Source organism: Kogia breviceps, chromosome 15, assembly GCF_026419965.1.
Source record: "Kogia breviceps isolate mKogBre1 chromosome 15, mKogBre1 haplotype 1, whole genome shotgun sequence".
NCBI lineage: Eukaryota > Metazoa > Chordata > Mammalia > Artiodactyla > Physeteridae > Kogia > Kogia breviceps.
Window position 1 is genome coordinate 70,397,190 of NC_081324.1, and position 18,294 is coordinate 70,415,483.

Genomic DNA, 18,294 nt, shown 5'->3' on the forward strand with positions numbered 1-18,294 from the left:
AAGAGTTCTACCTTCTCAAGAACTCTAAGAGGTGGGTACCACAGTATTATCCTCCTTTTAAAGATAGGAAACTGAAGCTCAGAGAAGTAAAGTGACTTATCCAAGGTCATACAGACACTAAGTAGAAGAGTTAGGACCTGAACTCCAGACTTCCTACCACTGGCAAAAAAAGCTTTTTCCTCTTCCTGAAAAACACTCAGGATCTTTCCAGAGTGCCTCTCACAAGTAGGAAGCATCAGGTAGAGAAAGAAACATTTTCTGAGCTTTCTTTATGCCAGGCACCAAGCTGTGGGTAGAAATCTTGTCTCTTTCACTTCCTAGCTGTGGGATTGTAGGCAAGTTACTTCACTTCTCTGAGCCTTGGTTTCCTCATCGGTAAAATGGGGGTGATGATGGCCACCTCCTAGGGTCAGTTGTGCACAGGGATGTCATTTGGAGCTTCGGACTAGGACCAGGAGACCCGAGTTCTAACCCTTATTCCTCTTTGGCTGAGGTAGCTTGAGCGTGAAAATGATTTCAAAGCTCTGCCCCTCTGTGTCCGTACCCTTTGCAGGGAGGCTTCCAAGCATCTGACACCAAGAGGTGGAGTCTGTTTCTCCTCCCCTTGAATCTGGTCTGGGCCTTGCTTTGTGACTCGCCACAGGATATGGCAGATGATGCTGAGAAAATTCCTGGTCTAGGCTCACTCAGGAGGCCTTGAATGCTTCTGCTCATGGTTGTGGAACCCTGGCCAGTCACCACAGGAAGGAGCCCGAGCTAACTGTTGGAGAATGAGAGACTCGTGGAGCAGAGGTGAGCCATCCCAGGCTAGGGCTGCTTAGACTGTCTGACAGCCAACGCACCCCAAACATGTAAGAAAGGCCAGCCACGATTCACGGAGCCACCTACCTAACCCGCAGCTGCCCAAAGACACAGGAGTGAGCTACCTCAGACCAGAATAACCACCTTGCTGATCTGCAGACTCACGAGAAATAATACAACTGAGTTTGGGGTAGTTTGTTACATGGCCATAGCTGACTGATAGAATGGTCTCGGGACAGTCTTTTCCCATCTCTGGGTCACAGTTTCCTTATCTGCAACAGGATGGAATTTGGGCTCTATGAACTGTGCTGTTCCTTCTCGGATTCCCTAGAATGGCTCTCAGATTCCCTAGAATGTTTGGCTCTGGGGAAATGCCTTCTCCCTCCACTAATGGATTGGAAAGCTTTCATTTCTATTGTGGCCATTTCCCCCATGATTTCTGTTGGTGTCTGGATATCTGTGCTCCTGGGGGGCTGCCCTCAAGTCCTGACTCTCCCTTCTTGTCTGGCTCTTGAGCTGAGTTCTTTCCACCCAAAGCAGCTATATCTCTGTTTGACGGATGGAAGTGCCTCCGGACAGGCACTTAATTTTTAGGGCTTGGAATTAACTTAGCACAGAACAGGCTGGCATCAGCTGAAGAGCAATATTCCACAGCTATCAATCATATGGTTACTGGGGTTTGTTATTAGGTCCTTTTATTTCCTGGTTGGAGGACTGTGCTGGGGCCCATAAACAGGGAGATATTTGGGGCTGTGCCCCACAGTGGAGCTAAGAAAGGCAAGCTGGAGCTTGGCTGAAATTTTGTTCTTCCAGAAACATATGTAGGTGTACAGGAAATGGGAGGAGGGCACCTCTCTGAGCCTCAATTTCTTCTTGTGTAAGATGGGGCAAGGGATTTCTTCCTTGTGGAGCACCTCATTACCATTTATTGGGTGGTTATAACACTGGCTTTGGCCTCACAGACCTGTGTTCAAATCCTGACTTGGCCTCTCTCTAGCTGTGTGACCTTGAGCAAGTGACTTCAGCTCTCTGAGCCTCAGTTTTCCCATCTGTGAAATGGGGGTAATCATAATGTTATCACATAGGTTTCTTGGTGAGAGTTAAATGACTTTACGTGGGGAAAGCACTGAGTGACTGGCAAACAGTAAGCGCTCAATGAATTTAGACAATCATTTTGATGCTGATGATAACTGTCATTATCATTCACGTAATAATTCCTGCCAAATGTTTAGCTGAAAATCTGGCATATAGTAGGGATGGTCATTTGCCTATTTTATGCCAGAAACCTTACTAAGAACTTTACGTGTTGTTTAATTAACATACACACTTACCATCTCTCTCTCTCTCTTTCATTCAACAAGTATTTATTGAGCACTTACTGTATGCCAGGCCCTGGGGATAAAGTAAACAAAACCTCCCACTGTGAGGCAGGGATCACCACCTTCAGCCATCTGCCTGAGGCCGCAGAGCCAGTAAGAAGTACAGTCAGGCTTTAAAAGCAACTCTTTTTTGACTCTAGAACCTTCGTGTCTCCTCTGGCATGTGGCATCTTCAAGGTTGGCCCCTGGGCTCGGCTCTTGTGGCCACACTCAGGCTATCTTTCAGGTCCTAACTCTGACTTGCTGTGCGATGCTGGGCAAGTTACCTCCCCTCTCTGGGCCCCTCCCAGCTCTTCCATTCTAGAATGTCTTCTCCAACCATTCCTCAGTTCTTTTATTCTCCTTTCTATGTTTTACACTTTGAGAGAGCAAGAGTAAGAGAGAAGAGAGATTTAAGAAATCCTTAAGGATGTAAAAGATTCATGCTCGGGTGCATTTTAGGGTAAGCAGCAGATTCCCGATGGAGCTGGGAGGTACATGGTGGGTTAGGGACTAGGCATTTGGGGTGTGAAGGAGGTTTAGCCTGGGGGCTCCTGACTCACCTTATGCACCCACCCCTTCTTATCTGTAATACGGACAATACAAGGCAGAGGGTTCTAATTAATGCTGCCATGCAGGGGAGCCACTGGGTGCTTATTGGTCACTATAACACTGCTTGAGTCCTTTGCTCACAAGGGCCCCTTGGGGAATGCCATTCCCCCATTACAGTTTGACCAATTGACACTCTTCAGAGTCCTGCTTGGACGTCACCCTCTCTGTGACATTTCCACGATGCGCAGAGATAAATCCAGTGCCCCACACTGCCCCCCTCCCCGGCCCACTCCTCTGCCACAGCACTTGGCCTGCATCTCGCCCGACTGTTCACGGCCCTGCTTCCCTTCCTGACCTTTGAGTTGCTGGAGGCCTGGGAGCCTTCCCGCTTCATCACTGAGACATATAGCTGGTGCCCCCAAAGGCTGTTCAAGTCAATGAAAGTAGACGCTACAGCGTGTGCACAAACCCTGGCTCTGTCCTTCATTAGCTGTGTGACCTGAGGAAGCCGATTCACCTTTCTGTGCTGTCATTTCCAAATCAATAAAGCGCTGATGATAACTGCTGTCTCATGAGGATTCCTGGCAATTTTATTCTTCATTTACGAAGTGCCAACTAGGTGCCAGACCCCACGTGATGTGCTATACATTATCTCTAAATTTGGGTAATTACCGCTCTGTAATTATCTCTACTCACATTAGCGCTAATTTACGTATTATCTCTATGGAATAATGTTCACGTTCATTATTGCTCATGGGTATAAACGATGCAGCTCAGGGCCTAGAACACAGTAGGTCTTTCACAAATGATGGCTAATTAGAACCGTTATCCTAACACCCACAGCACCACAGACCTGCCCAGTGGATGAGGGGGAGAAGAGTCCCCTCTCGCCTGGCACACTCGGCTGATATCCTCATGACTCGGCAAACATTCCAGCACCTACTATGGGCCACCTACCCAGCTCAGTCAGCAGTGCAAACTCCTTCCCCTTCGCTGATGTGATAAATAACAACTCCAAACACTTAGGCCACGTGAGGGGCCCCGAGGACGGAATTATTTTTACTATCAAACCCAAATTGGTTTACTAAAACTGTCAGCGGAAACCGAGCAAGATAAATTAAACCCAGCAGTTCCTGGGCCTCATGCATTCTTCGCTGGTGAGACGCTATTTTCAATCCCTCAGCGGGAGGAAGGGGGTGCCGGGTCCAGATGCCGCTCTGCCAAGCGTGAGCCAGGGTTTGCCGGGGAACCTCGGGCTGGGACCCAAGCGTTCAGCTTCCTTCTGCAAAGGCTTAACCCTGCGAGCTCCTAAACCCCTTCCCCTGCTGCCGAGTTGGGGCAAGTCCAGGCTCCCTGATGTGGCCTTCAAGGCCCTGCCTGATCCTACTGCTTCCTTGTTGATGCCACGCCTCCTGTATCTCTGAGCTCCAGACACACAGGGCTTCCTCTAGCTCCTCTCATGAGCTGGAGACAGGGCAGGCAGAGTTGGAATCCCAGCCATGTGATCATAGTCACTGTTCTACTCTATAAGCGTCAGTTTACTCCTCTGTAAAATGGAGATAATAAGAGGACCCACTGCATGTGCTTGTTGTGAAGGTGCCTGGGATGTGAACGCCTGGGATGCGTTAAATGCTCAGCACATATTCCATATTACAGACAAATAACAAGAGAGTCACGCTTTCCTGCTTCCGGACCTTAGCACATGCTGTTCCTTTTGGCTGGAACACTGTTCCCTCCATCTTTGCTCATCTTCTATCTGTCCTTTGGCCTCAGTTCAGCACAGATCAGGGATTTTCTGCTTTAGCACTGTTGACATTTGGGGTCCGCTAATTCTTCGGTGGGGGCAGCCCTGTGCATTGCAGGATGTTTAGCAGCATCCCTGGACTCTCCCCACTAGATGCCAGTAGCATCTCCCCCCTCCCAACACATACCAATTATGACAACCAGAAATGCCTCCAGACATTGCTAAGTGTCCCGGGGGCGGGAGAGCGGGGGCAAAATCATCCCTGGTTGAGAACCGCCCACTTAGAAAAGTTGCTTTCTCAGGAAAGCTTTTTCTCCACGTCCTGCTAATTTATTTATTTATTTGGCTGCATTGGGTCTTCGTTGCTGCTTGCCGGCTTGTGGGGGCTACTCTTCGTTGCGGTGTGTGGGCTTCTCATTGCGGTGGCTTCTCTTGTCACAGAGAATGGACTCTGGGTGCACGGGCTTCAGGAGTTGTGACTCGTGGGCTCTAGAGCTCAGGCTCAGTAATTGTGGCGCACGGGCTTAGTTGCTCCGCAGCATGTGGGATCTTCCCGGCCTAGGGCTCGAACCTGTGTCCCCTGCATTGGCAGGCAGATTCTTAACCACTGGGCCACCAGGGAAGCCCCCTGCTAATTTAGATAAGGGTGTTGAGGGACATCTCAGAGGAGGCAATATGGGAGCAGAGACCTGCAGGAAGCTAGGGAGTGAGCTATATGGATATTCAGCGCAGAGCATTCCAGGGCAGGGTGGGGGTGGGGGTGGTAGGAGACAGCCAGTGCAAAGGCCCTGAGGTATGTTTACAGAACAGCAAGGAGGCCAGTGTGGCCAAAAGGAGAGACCAAGGAGGACAGTGGAAAAAAGTGAAGCAGGAGCTGTAACCAGGGTCAGATCACATAGGGCTTTGGTAAGAACTTCAGATTTTACTCTGAATAGAATGAGGAGCTATTGCAGGGTTTGAGGCAGAGCATGATGTGATCACTGTGGGTGCTGCTGGGTTAAAAACAGCCCCCAATGGGACAAAAGCAGGAGCAGGGAGACAAGTGAGGCCGAGACGACAGTGGCGGCTTAGACCACGGTGGTGGTGGCAGTGGGGGTGTCAGAGATGCTTCAACTCCAGGCAGATTTAAGTCTTGAGTAGAATCAATGGGATGTACTGAGGCCTGGGTACAGGTGTAGGAGAAAGGGAAGAATCCTGTTCACAGGGAGTGTGCTGGACCCGGTGGCTCCTACTGGGCCATATGGGCTGACAGTTAAATGTCCAGGCATTTGGTGACCCTGCTGGCTTTGTGTTGGTTGCTTGATATTGGCCACAGTGGGAGTATTTACACCATGGAAATTGATATTGGCCACAGTGGGAGTATTTACACCATGGAAATTGGCAAATGTTGCACATCAGGAAGTTGCTCCCCACCCTACTTGTCAAGAAAAGCCGTTGTGGAACCCTGACCAGTGTTCTCCTGCTCTAGAATAACTCCACGTCTTTTGGGTCTGAGCAGCAGGCAGGATGGGTGACTCCTTTCTGAGATGGGAAGATGAGGCGAAATAGGTTTGGAGAAAGAGAACCAAGGGTTTAAGTTTGGGGACACATCGTTGGAGATGCCTCTTAGACATCCAAGTAAGAGGTAAGAGGGCAGGTGGAAATAAGTTGAATATAATAGCTGCATCTTCCTTCCAGGATAACCCTGAGGAGGAAAATTAACGTTTGGAAAGAACCTTGCCGACAGTGAGTACTGGATGACGAAAATGGCTTTCTTTATCACCTCCACTAGAAAGGATCTAGACTCGTGGTCCCTCAAGTCTCAATCTGACCAGCAGATACTTTTTGGAGGGGAGGGGGCATTATTTTAACAAATTGAATTTATGTTAGAGAAACGCAAATCAAAACTACAATGAGGGACTTTCCTGGTGGCACGGTGGTTAAGGATCCGCCTGCCAACGCAGGGGACATGGGTTTGAGCCCTGGTCCGGGAAGATCCCACATGCTGCGGAGCAACTAAGCCCGTGTGCCACAACTACTGAAGCCTGTGCACCTACAGCCCATGCTCCACAGCAAGAGAAGCCACCACAACGAGAAGCCCGTGCACAGCAACAAAGAGTAGCCCCCTCTCACCACAACTAGAGAAAGCCCTCGTGCAGCAACAAAGACCCAATGCAGCCAAAAAACAACAACAAAAAGAAACTAAAAAAAACTACAATGAGTTACCACCTCACAACGGTCAGAATGGCCATCATTAGAAAATCTATGAACAGCAAACGCTGGAGAGGGTGTGGAGAAAAGGGAACCCTCCTACACTATTGGTGGGAATGTAAATTGGTGCAGCCACTATGGAGAACAGTATGGAGGTTCCTCAAAAAAACTAAAAACGGAGTTGCCATATGATCCAGCAATCCTACTCCTGGGCATATATCCAGACAAAACTATAATTCGAAAAGATACGTGCACCCCTATGTTCATAGCCATACTATTCACAATAGCCAAGACATGGAAGCAACCTAAATGTCTATCAACAGATGAATGGATAAAGAAGATGTGGTGTGTGTATACATACATACATATATATATATATATATATACACACACACACACACACACACACACACACACACACACAGTGTATACTACTCAGCTTTAAAAAAGAATGAAATAATGCCATTTGCAGCAACATGGATGGACCTAGAGATTCTCATACTGAGTGAAGTAAGTCAGAAAGAGAAAGACAAATACCATGTATCACTTATATGTGGAATCTAAAATATGACACAAATGAACTTATCTATGAAACAAACCCAGACTCATAGACATAGAGAACAGACTTGTGGTTGCCAAGGTGGAGGAGGATAGAGGAAGGGAAGGATTGAGAGTTTAGGATTAACAGATGCAAACTATTATATAGAGAGAATGGATAAACAACAAGGTCCTACTGTATAGTACAGGGAACTATATTCAATATCCTGTGCTAAGTCATAACGGAAAAGAATATGGAAAAGAATGTATATATGGTGGCATATACATATATATGTATATATAACATATATATGTACACATATACGTGTATATGTATATATACATATATGTACATATATATGTTATATACACATATATACATATGTATACATGCATATGCATGTATGTATATATATGTATATATAACAGAGTCAGTTTGCTGTATGCCAGAAACTAACACAACATTGTAAATCAACTATACTTTAATAAAATAAATTTTTTAAAAATTTGAATTTAAATGATGTTAGGTGGGGATGTAGTTCCCACTTCACCACAGTTCCCCCAGCTCTACATTACCTCACACAGCCCCAATTCCCATTTTATGATACTTGCCTGACCCTGCAGGAGTCAGTTTGCATCCTCTCTGTTCAAGGCAACCCATCCCTTTGCCAAGAAGGAGTGTGAAGCCCAGAGAGGCTGGGTGACAGGTCCAGGGTTGCTCAGGGATCATGTCAGGGCACAGAGGAGGGAACCCAGGGGTCCTCCCTCCTAGCCAACACTCACATCTAGAGTTGCCAAGATGGTCAGAAGAAAGTGCCCCCTGCAAGGGTTCCTTTTCTGATGCTACTGCTGGTGGTGGCCTGGCTTTGGGGAAGTATTTCTGCTTAAATGCTCCAGTTTCCTGGATGGGCTGCTGCATCGTGTGCTTTGTAGTGGAAATGAAACCCCATCCCATGTTGAGATGAAGGTTAATTGAATATTTGATGCCTGGAGGGGATGAAAGCAGGGTTCCCATTTTCCTGTTTCCTCTTCCAGGCCTCTGACACCAAGGGGAGATGTGGGTCAGTCTTGGTGAAGCAAAACCACCTGTAAGGGATGCATGCTGTGAGGAGAGGATGCTGAGCTGGGCACAAGGGAGGGGACCACAGACCATGTCTTGGGGTATGGAGCTGGAGGGCCTTCAGCAGAAGCCAGGATATCAGGGTTGATTTCCTCTTCTCCTGGCTGAAGACTGAGGTGGTTTGCCCAGCAACTTCTGGTGGTGGGGTGCTCATCAACTGGGACCATAAATTTATATTTGTCATGAGGGCAGTGGGGAGCCATGGAAGGCTTCCTGGAGGAAGGAGCTTTAGAATGGGGTTTCCTACCACCAAAAAACTACTAGAGCTCATCAATGAATTCAGTAAAGTTGCAGGATATGAAATTAGTGTGCAGAAATCTGTTACATTTCTATACACTAACAACAGAATATCAGGAAGAGAAATTAAAGAAACAATCCCATTTACCAATGCATCAAAAAGAATAAAATGGGCTTCCCTGGTGGCGCAGTGGTTGAGAATCCACCTGCCGATGCAGGAGACACGGGTTCGTGCCAGGGTCCGGGAAGATCCCACATGCCGCGGAGCGGCTGGGCCCGTGAGCCATGGCCTCTGAGCCTGTGCGTCGGGAGCCTGTGCTCCGCAACGGGAGAGGCCACAACAGTGAGAGGCCCGCGTACCACAAAAAAAAAAAAAAAAAGAATAAAATACCTAGAAATCAACCTACCTAAGGAGGCAAAATATCTGTAGTCAGAAAACTATAAGCCATTGATGAAAGAAATTGAAGATGATACAAACAGATGGAAAGATATACTGTGTTCTTGGATTGGAAGAATCAAATTCTTTTCTTTTCTTTTCTTTTTTTTTTTTTTGCGGTACCCAGACCTCTCACTGTTGTGGCCTCTCCCGTTGCAGAGCACAGGCTCCAGACGCGCAGGCTCAGCGGCCATGGCTCACGCACCCAGCCGCTCCATGGCATATGGGATCTTCCCGGACCGGGGCACGAACCCATATCCCCTGCATTGGCAGGCGGACTCCCAACCACTGCACCACCAGGGAAGCCCTCAATATTCTTTTTTTTTTTTTTTTTTTTGCGGTATGCGGGCCTCTCACTGCTGTGGCCTCTCCCATTGCGGAGCACAGGCTCCGGACGCGCAGGCCCAGCGGCCATGGCTCACAGGCCCAGCCGCTCCACGGCACGTGGGATCCTCCCGGACCAGGGCACGAACCCGTGTCTCCTGCATCGGCAGGCGGACTCCCAACCACTGCGCCACCAGGGAAGCCCCTCAATATTCTTAAAATGACTATACTACCCAAGCCAATTACATATTCAATAGAATCCCTATCAAATTACCAATGGCATTTTTCACAGAACTGGAACAAAAAAATTTTAAATTTGTGTGGAAACACAAAAGACCCCGAATAGCCAAAACAATCTTAAGAAAGAAGAATGGAGCTAGAGGGATCACAATTCCTGACTTCAGACTATACTACAAAGCTACAGTAATCAAAACAGTATGGTACTGGCACAAAATCTTGCAAATAATTTCCCTCTCGCTAGGCTCCTCTGCAAAGCCAAGCAGCACCCAAGTCATGCTTCCCAGACAAGTGGGTTTCTACTTCAGGCTTGAGGGGAGAGCTGACCCCCAGGCTGCATCCAGAGAGACTCTTCCAAACTTGGCATCCCCCCACTGTCCCAGCCATGTGTCTGGGTCTGCTGGACAGCCCTTTCTTCTGTTTTTCTAGCCACCACTGTGTGTCTGTTCCCTTCTCCTGATTCATGGGGAGTTAGGGAAAATTCTGGATGGAGCATCTAATAGGTACCCCCACTGAATATTGGAAACAGCCACACAGCCAGGTAAGTCCATCCATGACAGCATTTCTTCACTCAGCAATCATTTTCTGAGCATCTACTGTGTGTCAGGCTCTGTGTTAGACCCTGAAACAGATAAATCAGACCAGGTCCTGACTGCAAAGACCTTCTGGTCTAGTTGAGAGAGATAGATAGGAAAATAAACTACTGTGGTACAGAGTGTACATGTTATATTTCCCTCCTCTTCCTGACCATACTAGCCATTTGGTCCTCTGAAAATGCTGTGCCTGCTCTTGCCACAGGGCATCTGCATGCTCTGTTCCTTCTTGGATGAATTCACTCCAATTCATCCTTTAGTTCTGAGCTTCGTCAGATCCTCAGGGAAGGCTTTTCTGACCTTCCTCTTTACATCAAATCCCTGTTATAGAATCTCATGGCATCAGGCACCTTTCCTTACAGCGCTTAACAAAGCTACATTGATGCAATTCCTCACTTAGTGCCTGTTTCCTTAGGCAACTGACTTTCCTGAGGATAGGCACTCCTTCTGGGTGTGTATGATGTTGTCACTTCCTCACCATAGGGACGCCAGTTCTTTGCACAGTCCCTGACATGCAGTAGATGCTTAATATTGGTTGAAACAATAAAGCAGGAGCAATTTCTTCCCCAACTGGCTGGGCTGGGGGGTCCACCCATCATAAACACTCACAACTGGATATCTAAGAAGATCCGTTTCTCCTCCCCTACGTGGATCTTCCAGACACAATCTTCACCTTCCACGTAGGGCTCTGGCCAGTTTGGGGACAGCACCACCCCGGCCACGGCAGAGAGCTCCCCACCACACATGGCTGTAAAGACACAGACACACACACACACATTATTCATAAGGAAGCAGATATAGTGTAACAGTTAAGAGTGTGGTCTATGAAGTCAGACAGTCCATACATGTGTGTGGAATGATTAAATTAGGACTGGCCACCTGCCTCCTTTAGCTGAGATTTGGCAAAGGTGGGGCAAGAACATTGTACTGTGGGTTCTGCATCCATGGATTCAACCGACAGGGGATCAGAAATATATGAAAAAGAATTACAGAAAGTTTCAAAAAGCAAAACTTGAATTTGCCACTCACCAGCAACTATTCACATAGCGTTTAGGACATTCCCATAGCATTTACATTGTATTTACAACTATTTACATAGTATTTACACTGTATTAGGAATTATAAGTAATCTAGAGATGATTTGAAGTATATGAGAGGATGTGCCCTTTTATATAAGGGGCTTGAACATCCACGGATTTTGGTATCGGGGGCGAGGGGGTGTGTGCCCTGGAACCCGTACCCTGTGGATACTGAAGGATGACTGTAGTTCTTTCAACACGAAGGACAGAGTTCAAAGTTTCAAGTGCATCCTTAATAGCCCTCCCCTTGAGCAGGGTGAATAGTGACTAGAGATGGTACATTCTAGTCAGATGGACCTGGGTTCGAGTCTTGTCTCTGCCACCAAAGGCTCTGTGACAAGGCATGTAATAAGTCTCTGGAGCCTCAGATGCCTCCCTCTGTAGAGCAGGGAGAAACACCAGTGCTGACTTCACTGGGTTATTCTGAGGCTTAAGTGAGCTCATGGATGTCAAGCACAGCACAGTGCCTGGCACAAGGTAAGCATTCAGTAATTCTTAACGTTACTGTGGAATGCCCTGGCTCTGAACTGGAAGTGGAGATGTGGCCGCACCTGGCGCCTGACCCTTTAAATTTTACTGTGTGTTTACCGCTTTGGAAAATTCTCAGTGTAGCAGAGGCCAAAGCACCAATAAATTCCGCTCTGTTAAACCAGCACATTTAATACAGGGGTCAATCCCTCACCATGGCAAGGCTGTGATTTCACACCAACCACCATCCAGGTGGCGGCTGCCAGGAGCCAGGGCTCTGTTCATTACTTCACATTCCCCACATGGGTCCAGGCTCGGGGTGGCTCAGTGGCCTTGAACATGGGGAAATAGGGGAGGGCAGGGCACTGGAAGTCCCCGTAGATGAGGATTCCACACAGCTGACATTGTCCAAAGGGGCTCAGGGCACAGGTCTCTGAGAACAGAGAGACCCAAGTTCCATTCCCACCTCTGCCAATTACCCTCAGTGTGTCCTGAAGCCTGTCACATCACAGCTTGTTTCCTCATCTGTACACGGGATCAATAATAATATGCACCTCACAGGGTTGCAGTGAGGATTAAATCAGATAAGGCACAGAGTGCCTGCAACACAGTTTTTTGCACTCCTATTAACAACTGTTATTATCATTATCATTAATTAGACTCAGGGCTGCCATGTGCTGTTGGGCGGGTTGTGCACTGCACATGTCTGCATAGCACAGGTAGGAGCTGAAATCCATGCACTGATCTTCTCACCAAGCTGTGCATGATGGGGCCTTGTGCCTGGAGGAAGAGGCAACTTTTCAATTTTATCCATTTTGTGATTTCCTCAAGGACCAGCAGCAAACCTGACCCAAAGGAGGATGAGCTCCAGAAAGGATTCTACTCCTAAAATTGGTATATAAGCTGGGCCTTTCATCTGAAGGGGTGGAGGCCTCTGGGGTGCCCTGGGAGGAGGGCTGTGACCCACTCACCTCTGCACAGGGGCTCTGTGTCGTTCCAGTATGGGTCCCGCACGTTGATGCACTCAATGATGGCTGGGCCCTGCTCCAGGGAGTGGCCGGGGTCGCAGGTAAACTCCACTATGGTCCCGATGTTATAGGTCGGGTCGGACGTGGTGAAGTTCCCGTTCTGAATGTAGGGCTCATAGCAGTGGCCTTTCTCAAAGGCTGGGGCCAGGACACAAAAGAGGGCAGCCACTCAAATGAGTCAGGGGTGGCTCACAGGGCTGTGTCTCAGAAGCAGGGGCCCCTCTTGCTGTTCAGGGAAGTCCCAAGGGAAACGGGTACCAGACCCCACATTCCAGTTCCCACTGACCTGCTGAGGGCCCTTAGGCCATTCACTTTGCTTCTTGGGCCTCATTATTTTCATATCTAAAATGGGAACAAGAACCTCTGCTCTCCCAACCCCACAGAGGCGGCCTTTGGAAGTCCAAGAGTCACTCCAGCTACGGCTTCTCCCCCATCCTTTGCAGGTCAGATTTCTGCCTCCCATGACCCGGCCCCGCCATGCTTCCCCTGCTCCCACGCTGCCACCCCAGGAGATGGGGCAGCCTCCGGGACCCTCACCCTCAAACCGGATGTTGAAGGCTGAGGCCACCTGCCCCTGGTCAGACGTGAATTCGATGCAGATGGTGTGGCCGTCACTCAGCAGGCCCTCAAAGGGGACATTCTCGGTTTGGAGGGAGTCGTAGAGAAGAGTGGACTTGTTGGTCAGCCCACTGTAGACCATCATCCTGGCAGTGGGGAAGCAGACAAGAGCCAATATGAGGTCTTCTCGGGCCGCTGATGCAGAGCAGTGGGAGGTGTGTGCTGTGACCACCCGCTCTGGGGCCTCAATCCCAGACTCACATACCAATTTCACCCCATACTCGCCCGGACACTCTGCTTCATCTATTCGAATTTGTCTCCCTTTCTGTACAATGCTTGTCCCAGACTCATGGGTAGATTCTGAGCTCTTAAGGAAAGTGCTGGGTATGATGTAATGACCGGATGAACTAACAGATGCTGATTATTATTACTAATTGAGAAGCTGGGATGATTGGGCTAATATCATTCCTGAAACACTGATATATATATAATCAGACAGAGTTCCGACTTTAACTTCTGAGCTGAGTCACTCTGGACAAAAACACTGCACCCCACTGAGCCTCTGTTTCATCTGTAAAATGGGTACAAGCACATCTATACCAGAGTGTGGGGATTAGAGACCATGGATATAAAGTGCGCAGGACAGAGCAGGTATGCAAGTCAAGTGACCAAGCAGTGGACCCGTACTAGACTCTGTCACTGATTTTTATCTCCTAAGACCACCGTGCCTAGAGTCAAGAGTCCCAATTTCTAGACCCCACTTCCTTACCCACTGAGCTTACAGAAGTCTCAACACATCTTGTACCTCGGTATCCACAACCATGAAAAGAGGGATCACAATTGTCTTTCCTAGATATCTTATAGGGGGACTGTGAGAACATAACAAGATAAAGTGTCCTGGAAAATGAAAGGCATCAGACAAAACGTTGGTATTCATTTTTACTGTTATTAAAACCCTTTGGGGACTTCCCTGGTGGCACAGTGGCTAAGAATCCACCTGCCAATGCAGGGGACACAGGTTCGATCTCTGGTCTAGGAAGATCCCACATGCCGCAGAGCAACTAAGCCCGTGTGCCACAACTCCTGAGCCTGCGCTCTACAGCCCGCGAGCCACAACTACTGAGCCCATGTGCCACAACTACTGAAACCTGTGCGCCTAGGGCCCGTGCTCCACAACAAGAGAAGCCACCACAATGAGAAGCCTGTGCACCGCAGGGAAGAGTACAGAAAGCCCGTGCTCACCGCAACGAGAGAAAGCCCGCACGCAGCAATGAAGACCCAACACAGCCAAAAATAAATAAATAAATAAATTTATTAAAAAAGAAAAATACAACCTTTGGCACTTGGCTCTTTGCTAGCCTTGGTATTTTTTAAAAAGTTATGCAAAAATGGGGAAGAAACCAGTATACAAATTGGATCACTTATTTTTCTGGACTCATAAACAGGCATTTTTAATCCTTTGAGTTTTTTTTTTTTTTTTACTGTGACCCATAAAAAGGGTTTATCATATGAATTTCTAATTTCACCAAAATGCATAAATGTTAGAGTCACAGTCTGTTCATTTTGCCACGTGTCCACTGGGGCTGGGATGAGGAGGGGCTGAGGTAGAGGCCAAGGGCCATTCCGAGAGTGGGGAGGGGCCTCTTCACAATCTTCTGATCCCTGCTGATTTTGCTGTACCTTGGGGGCCATGCTCCAGGACTCCTCTATCAGAGAACCAATGCCTTTTGCTCTAGAGCAAACTCTCAGGATCTCAAAATCTCTAGTCAATTAATCTTCCAAAAATAGCAATTTTCTACTTATGTTCTCTAGAACGTCTAAAATAGTAATAAAAATCTAAACATAGTCTATGGTCAAATGGGTTTGGGAAATGCCAGGTTAAATAAAAATTAACCATTTTTTCCCTTGCAGGACTTGTCAGTGCCTTTGCCAGCTAATATGCATTAGCACCTTCCAAGACAGAGACTGTATATATTGTCTCCCAAACATGTTTGACCAGAGAACCCACTTTCTGTGCTGCATACTATGGGACTGGAGTTTAGAAAGACTCCATTTTGGGGGAAACCATCTTTAAAATCTTTCTCCATTTCTCTCCTCTACTCAAAATCCTTCCATGGCTATCTATAGCTTATAGAAGCAGCCCGGTACCCAAAGCCCTTCAGAAGATGATCCCCATTTACCTCTACATCTTTGCCCACCCCCAACTCCTATTCTCCCTGCTTGGGCTACTCTACCCACTCACTGTATTTTGGGTTCCCTGATCGAATCTCTTTCCAAGGTTTAGATCAGGTGCCATTTCTTCTTTTTTGAAATTAATTAATTAATTAATTAATTAAGGGTCTTCATTGCTGCGTGCAGGCTTTCTCTAGTTGTGGTGAGCAGGGGCTACTCTTTGCTGTGGTGCGCGGGCTTCTCATTGCAGTGGCTTCTCTTGTTGCAGAACACTGCTCTAGGCGTGCAGGTTTCAGTAGTTGTGGCACGCAGGCTCAGTAGTTGTGGCTCATGGGCTCTAGAGCGCAGGCTCAGCAGTTGGGGTGCACGTGCTTAGTTGCTCCGCGGCATGTGGCATCTTCCCGGACCAGGGCTCGAACCCGTGTTCCCTGCACTGGCAGGTGGATTCTTAGCCACTGTGCCACCAGGGAAGCCCCACACCTTGTACTTTAAAGCAGTGATTTATTGATATGGAGTTGTTCAGGATAAAGCTGGATGACTTGGAAGGAAGTAGACTCCAGAGTTGGGTCACTTATTCAGTTTTCTGGTATTTTCTCTCAGAATCCTTTCCTAGAGGTTAATGGTCTAGGTTTGAAGCTTCAAAGAAGCCAGGACACTATATAATTCTAAGATCAACATCGGACAGATTCCAGAATTCTAAGGTGCTGACATTCTGTCAGTGCCCTACCCACATCCCCTCAGTACTCATTCCTCACCCGTTTTCGGCTGGCTTCCAGAGTCTCTGAGAATCAGCCAGCTCCAAGGGTGGCAGGCAGTGTTGGGGAGTCAGCATGTCCAGGAGCATGCCTCCTCCAACATGGATGGTGGGGGTGGATAAATACACAGGTCCCTCACCCTCCGATAGGAACGCTCTGAGCCCTGCTCAACACAGCTTCCTGGAGGCCCACAGTAGATAGAGATCCAGTTGTCTGTGCAGTCACCGGCCTACTAATACATACTGGATCTACTCCCTTTCCTTCTCTGCTCATTTTCCCGGTGCTTTCTAAGATCAGCTCCCAAACAAAACACTTTCTCTCACATCTTTGTCACTTTGTCTGTTTCCAAGGGAACTCAACCTAAGACAGCAGTCTAAGCAGCTAAGACTCTAATTTTCTAGAACATTCCAGAATATTCTAGAATAAGTTCTCAGAGTTTTCAGATTATGGATTCTGTGCTTATAACTTAGCATCTACAGACATACTCTTGGTTAGATTTGTCTTGTATCTTCTCTGGTTCCTTCTTATACATAAGTCTAGTTTTTCCATCTCAACTGCCAGGAACCAATGTTTCCTACTTCTCTCCTGTTCTCCATGGAGCCGAATACAGGATTGGGCACAGAGTAGATGCTCAGTAAACACTCCCTCCTTGTTCAATTGCAAAAAGGGAAGTGCAGGAGAAGGGATGAGGCAGTTTGAGGTGAGGGAACTGGATTCCCTTCTTGCCTCTCCCCCTACCCGCTGTGTGACTAGGGTAAGTCCCTTCCCCTCTGTATGTCCTAGTTTCCTTATGTGTAAAAGGAAGAGATCAAAGATGATGGTCTCTAATATCCCTGCCACCCTCCCCAGCTCTTCCTTTCTTGACCTCCATGAGGCAGCATTTTAGTCCTTTCAAGACTCCAAATCCAAAGCCACGTGCTAACACTCTGGGAAGGAATGAGGCTGGCTGGGGACCCTCAGAGTTTTACCTGTCCTTCTCGTGCAGTGACAGCCTCTCAAAGTGCAGATGCAGCTTCTGGCCCTCTGGAGCTTCAATTGTCCACATACAGAACTGGCTCCCATTGGTATTTCCAGAGTGACTTGGGGACAGGACGCGGCCGATGGTGGCGTTGTGCACGGCCCCTCCACAAGGGGCTGGGGTCAGAAAGTAGGGGTGGGTGGGCAGTGAGAGGATTGCAGAGAGAGACAGAGAGAGAGAGGAAGTGAGGGTTTCATCCTTCCCCACTCCCCACCCCTTCATGGGAGGAAACAGGGAGGGGGAAGAGAGAAACCGTGGGAAAAGTCCCATCCTCCTGAGACAGGTTCATCCTGTTTGACAGGAGGTCTAATTCCATGATTAGAGCCACTGCCATGTGCGTTCCATGGTGGGGGATGAATGGCTGTGATTTAAGGATTCTTCCAAGCGCTGGCTGTGCCCTGATTCCTAATTACAAAATGGTAATTAAGAAGGACATAAATAGGCAGTTCTCAAAAGAAGAAATATACTTTTATTACTTAGTAAGCACTAAAAAAATACAGCCTCACTAGTAATAAAAGAAATGCAAATCTAAACTATATTCTATCTTTATCCACCTAATTGGTCAAGATAAAAAGCAGCAATAAACTGGAAAGCTATCTCCAGTGATGGGAAATGGTCACTCTCATTCAGGAGTGGTTAGAATGCAAGTTGCTGTGGCCTTTCAGGAGGGCAATTTTATGAAAAATCTGGAAAATACGTTCTAACACTTTGACCTAGTAATTAAGGTTCTGGGAATTTACCTTAAGAAAAGATTTAGAGAGTTTCACACAAATGTATGAATGAGGATGTTCACTGCCAGATTGCCTCTAAGAGCAAATAACGAGAAAGAACATGAATGTCCGCGTACAGATGCTTGGTGAAATAAATGCATGTCATTCATATAGTTTTTAAGAACCATGTTCTCAAAGAACTTGAGAATATAGGAAAATATTCACTATATTTTAAGTGGGAAAAAAGAAGCTAGAAAATGGTCCGCTATATCTATTTCAATGAGCTATATGCAAGGATCACTTGAGACCAGGAATATAAAAGTGACTTGCTACAATCTTCAACACTTTCTTGGATTTTTTTTTTTTTACCAGAGCCA

General features: G+C 47.5%; 1 protein-coding gene across 10 annotated transcripts in view; it reads right to left on the reverse strand.

Moving 5' to 3' along the window:
- The window catches only part of SEZ6L (seizure related 6 homolog like), a 200,069-nt gene that overhangs the window by 53,803 nt on the left and 127,972 nt on the right, over positions 1 to 18,294 (reverse strand). For all 10 annotated transcript variants that reach the window (XM_067014505.1, XM_067014504.1, XM_067014503.1 and 7 more), the window contains exons 6-9: positions 17,158 to 17,323; positions 13,242 to 13,408; positions 12,648 to 12,842; positions 10,739 to 10,877 (exon numbers count right to left, since the gene is read on the reverse strand). In XM_067014505.1, the coding sequence (XP_066870606.1) occupies positions 10,739 to 10,877; positions 12,648 to 12,842; positions 13,242 to 13,408; positions 17,158 to 17,323 (667 nt within the window). The remainder of the gene's footprint in view (positions 1 to 10,738; positions 10,878 to 12,647; positions 12,843 to 13,241; positions 13,409 to 17,157; positions 17,324 to 18,294) is intronic.